At 52.2% G+C, this 3,178-nt stretch overlaps 1 protein-coding gene across 1 annotated transcript in view; it reads right to left on the minus strand.

Moving 5' to 3' along the window:
• The window catches only part of SOX4 (SRY-box 4), a 38,836-nt gene extending 37,121 nt beyond the window's left edge, over positions 1–1,715 (minus strand). Inside the window, exon 1 of the mRNA XM_011381538.2 lies at positions 7–1,715. Within this exon, the coding sequence (XP_011379840.1) occupies positions 7–831 (825 nt within the window). The 5' untranslated portion in view covers positions 832–1,715. The remainder of the gene's footprint in view (positions 1–6) is intronic.
• Between the last annotated feature and the right edge of the window lie 1,463 nt (positions 1,716–3,178).

Below are 3,178 nucleotides of genomic sequence, written 5' to 3' on the forward strand. Positions count from 1 at the left end.
CGGGGCCGCGAGCGCGGCGGGGGCCGAGGCCGCCGCGGAGGCCGCGGTTCCGGGAGTCCGCGCCTTGTACAGCGAGTGGTGATCGGCGGCTGCGGCGCCCAGAGGCAGCAGGGTGGCGGACCCCGCCTGCTCGGCCGCGAAAGAGGAGGCGGCCGCCGCTTTCCCGCCGCCGCCGCCTGCCAGGATGAGCTTGGCGTGCGGCTTGTTGCCCCCGCCGCCTGCCACCTTGGAGCCGCAGCTCTTTTTCTGCGCGGGTTTGGAGTTGGCGCCGCCGCCGCTCGCGCCGCCGCCTCCGCCCCCCGCGTTGCTGCTCCCGCCGCCGCCGCCGCCCCCGTGGCCACCCCCGCCGCTGCCACCGACCTTGTCGCCCTTTTCTCCGGGCTTGGAGGTGGCGGCGGCCGAGGAGCTGGAGTTGGCGTTGCCGGACTTCACCTTCTTCCTGGGCCGGTACTTGTAGTCGGGGTAGTCAGCCATGTGCTTGAGGCGCAGCCGCTCCGCCTCTCGAATGAAAGGGATCTTGTCGCTGTCTTTGAGCAGCTTCCAGCGTTTGCCCAGCCGCTTGGAGATCTCGGCGTTGTGCATGTCGGGCGACTGCTCCATAATCTTGCGCCGCTCGATCTGCGACCATACCATGAAAGCGTTCATGGGCCGCTTGATGTGCCCGCTCGGCGTCTTGCACCAGCTCGGGTCGTCGGCCTTGCCGCCCGTGGAGGCGGTGGAACCGGGCGTGGGGGACGAGGCGATGCCCAGCTCGAGGCCAGCGCCCGAGTCCGAGCTCTCGCCCGCCAGTAGCGCTTCCGTGTTCTCGGCGTTGTTGGTTTGCTGCACCATGGCCCCGGCTCAGTGGGCGCCCACGCGCGCTCACAGCCTCGCGGCGGCCGCGGCGCAATCGCCGGGCCCTCCCGGCTCCCCGGGCCAAGCTTGGCACGCCAAGCGGGAGGACGTGCGCGGCGGCCGAGCGGGCCCCTCCACTCCTGGCCGGGGCGGCGGTGGGCGAGGAGAGGAAAGTCTCCAAAAGATGCGGGGAAGGAGCCCTGCGCCTCTTGCAGAGGAGTTATAGTTCCCAGGCTGGAGAATCTCTCCCTTCCTTTCTCTCGTTTTCTCCCCCTCTCTCACCGCGCCGCAGTTTGCTCTCTTGGCTCTGAGTCTGGAGACCGTGCTAAAGTGGAGAGGAGTTTCTTGAATGCTGGTTGCTGAAGCTTCCAATGCAAGTTTCTCGCCGCCTCCCAGGCAGGTCCTTTTTTTTTTTTTTTTTTTTTTTTCCTTTCCTTCCCCTGAAGCAGTTGATTCCAGTTCACGAGCGCTCTCAGGAGCTCAGGAAAGCAACATCGTCTCTATCACTTAGTCCCTTTCCTACAATGCAAAGCAAAAAACACTCTGGCTCCAGGACTCTCTGTGGGCGGAATCGGCACTAAGGAGTTTGTGCAGTTATTTTGTTGCAAGGTAGGAAGCCAAAAAGCCTTCATGCAACAGACTGGCATGAATAAATGTATGTTTCCCCCTCCCTTCTGCAAGAAGGGAGCTGGTAATGGCAGAGTTCCTCCAATGCAGACTCTTAAAAGAGCGTGCAAGAACTAGAGACCCGGGAGCGAAACAGGCCTCTTCCCCTCACACACAGTTTCTCTTGCTGCAGCTTAGAGCAGACCCCAATTCCGCCTCGCGCCTCTTTATCCTTTCACAGTCTTGGCCACGGCCAATCAGCCGCTGTAACCAACGCTTCCTCGTGCCAAGCCCCTCCCCTGGGCTTCCCATTGGCTTGGAACCCGATGCAATAATAATCTCCGCGTGCAATGAGAAGCTCCAAATCTGACCTCATTCCAATTTACAGAGCAAACTTTTTAAAAGGGCTAGAAGTACAGCTGAGATTTCTGCTGCCTCTTTTTTTCCTCCTTTTGCTCTGTGTGTGCGTGTGTGTGTGTGCGCGCGTGCGTGTGTGGTGTGAAGAGGATGTTAATGCATGAAATTATTAAGGGGAGAGACGGAAATGTATTCTAACCATTATGTTAGATAACAAGGGGCTTGGAAGGGGGGGTAAGGGTGAAATACTGTAAATGGAAGCTTTCTGCTTAAAAGCCAAGTGATTATTTTTATTAGTTCTTTTCAGTATTGGAATAAAGAATCAGTCTCTAGTGCAAAATCTGTTCCCCAGCTCCTTCATAAAGCCAACGATGTGAAAGGGGGAGGGAAAGCTACAACAATAAATCAATGGATATTGAAAACCATTAAGAAAGTGCTACCTAGACACCTGTCATCACAATTATTTTAACAACTCTAGGTACAGCACAGATGTTGATGTATTGTGTAAATCCCTTCAGAGCAATTTTTGTGCTGTTTGTGGAAGATAGAAAAGAGGAATTTTTGCAATAATTACTTGCTCTCTTAACCAAACAGGGGTTGACTATGGTTATTTAATGATTTAAACTCCCCTATAAATCCTGGATAGCCCAAACAGAGGAGCTTTTCATTGGAACACATTAGGCAATGCTCCATAATTGACTCAATGGGAGAATTTCTATAGAGTTTTGTATGGGATGATAATAGTGAGTAAAGGTTGGGAATCAATTTTACTTTCTAAATATTTGTTTTTCACATTTTCAAAATTAAAAATTGCCTCATTCTGCTTCCTTCAACCCCTAAAACCTCCTCTTTTCCCTTATATATATTTTCTCCTGTATATTTCTCCTATATATTTGTTACTTGAATCAAATGGAACTGAAAGGCCAAGGCAAAGAGAAACTGTAGAGGGAGGTGGTAACTGATAGAAGAGAAGAGAGCCTCTGGATTTATATTAGACCTCGCTGTTCATCCTTCTTACTGGTTTTGTAACCCTGGGGATGTGACCGAGTCTCAGTTTTCCTCATCTGTGATAAGGGAATACTAGGAGCTACTTTATATAGGATTGGGGGTTCAGAGAGTTGGATGTATGGTAAGCCCTCAGTGAATGCTATTATTCTTCCCTGGATAATTCAAATACCATATACACTCCTTCTAGTAGAAGCAGCCTATTGTTCAAGAGACTATTGTTAAAGATGGTGACTAAAGAGAAAAAATAATCACAGATCGTGGATGTGAACCCCGTCCACAGACAATTGTGGCAATCTTGTCCTCCCAATGATTTTTTAAAAAAAGGAACTTTGTGAAGAGCACTATGAAGAGTGTGGCAAAGAAAAGGTGCCTA

The sequence above is a fragment of the Pteropus vampyrus genome, unplaced genomic scaffold (genome assembly GCF_000151845.1).
Source record: "Pteropus vampyrus isolate Shadow unplaced genomic scaffold, Pvam_2.0 Scaffold440, whole genome shotgun sequence".
NCBI lineage: Eukaryota > Metazoa > Chordata > Mammalia > Chiroptera > Pteropodidae > Pteropus > Pteropus vampyrus.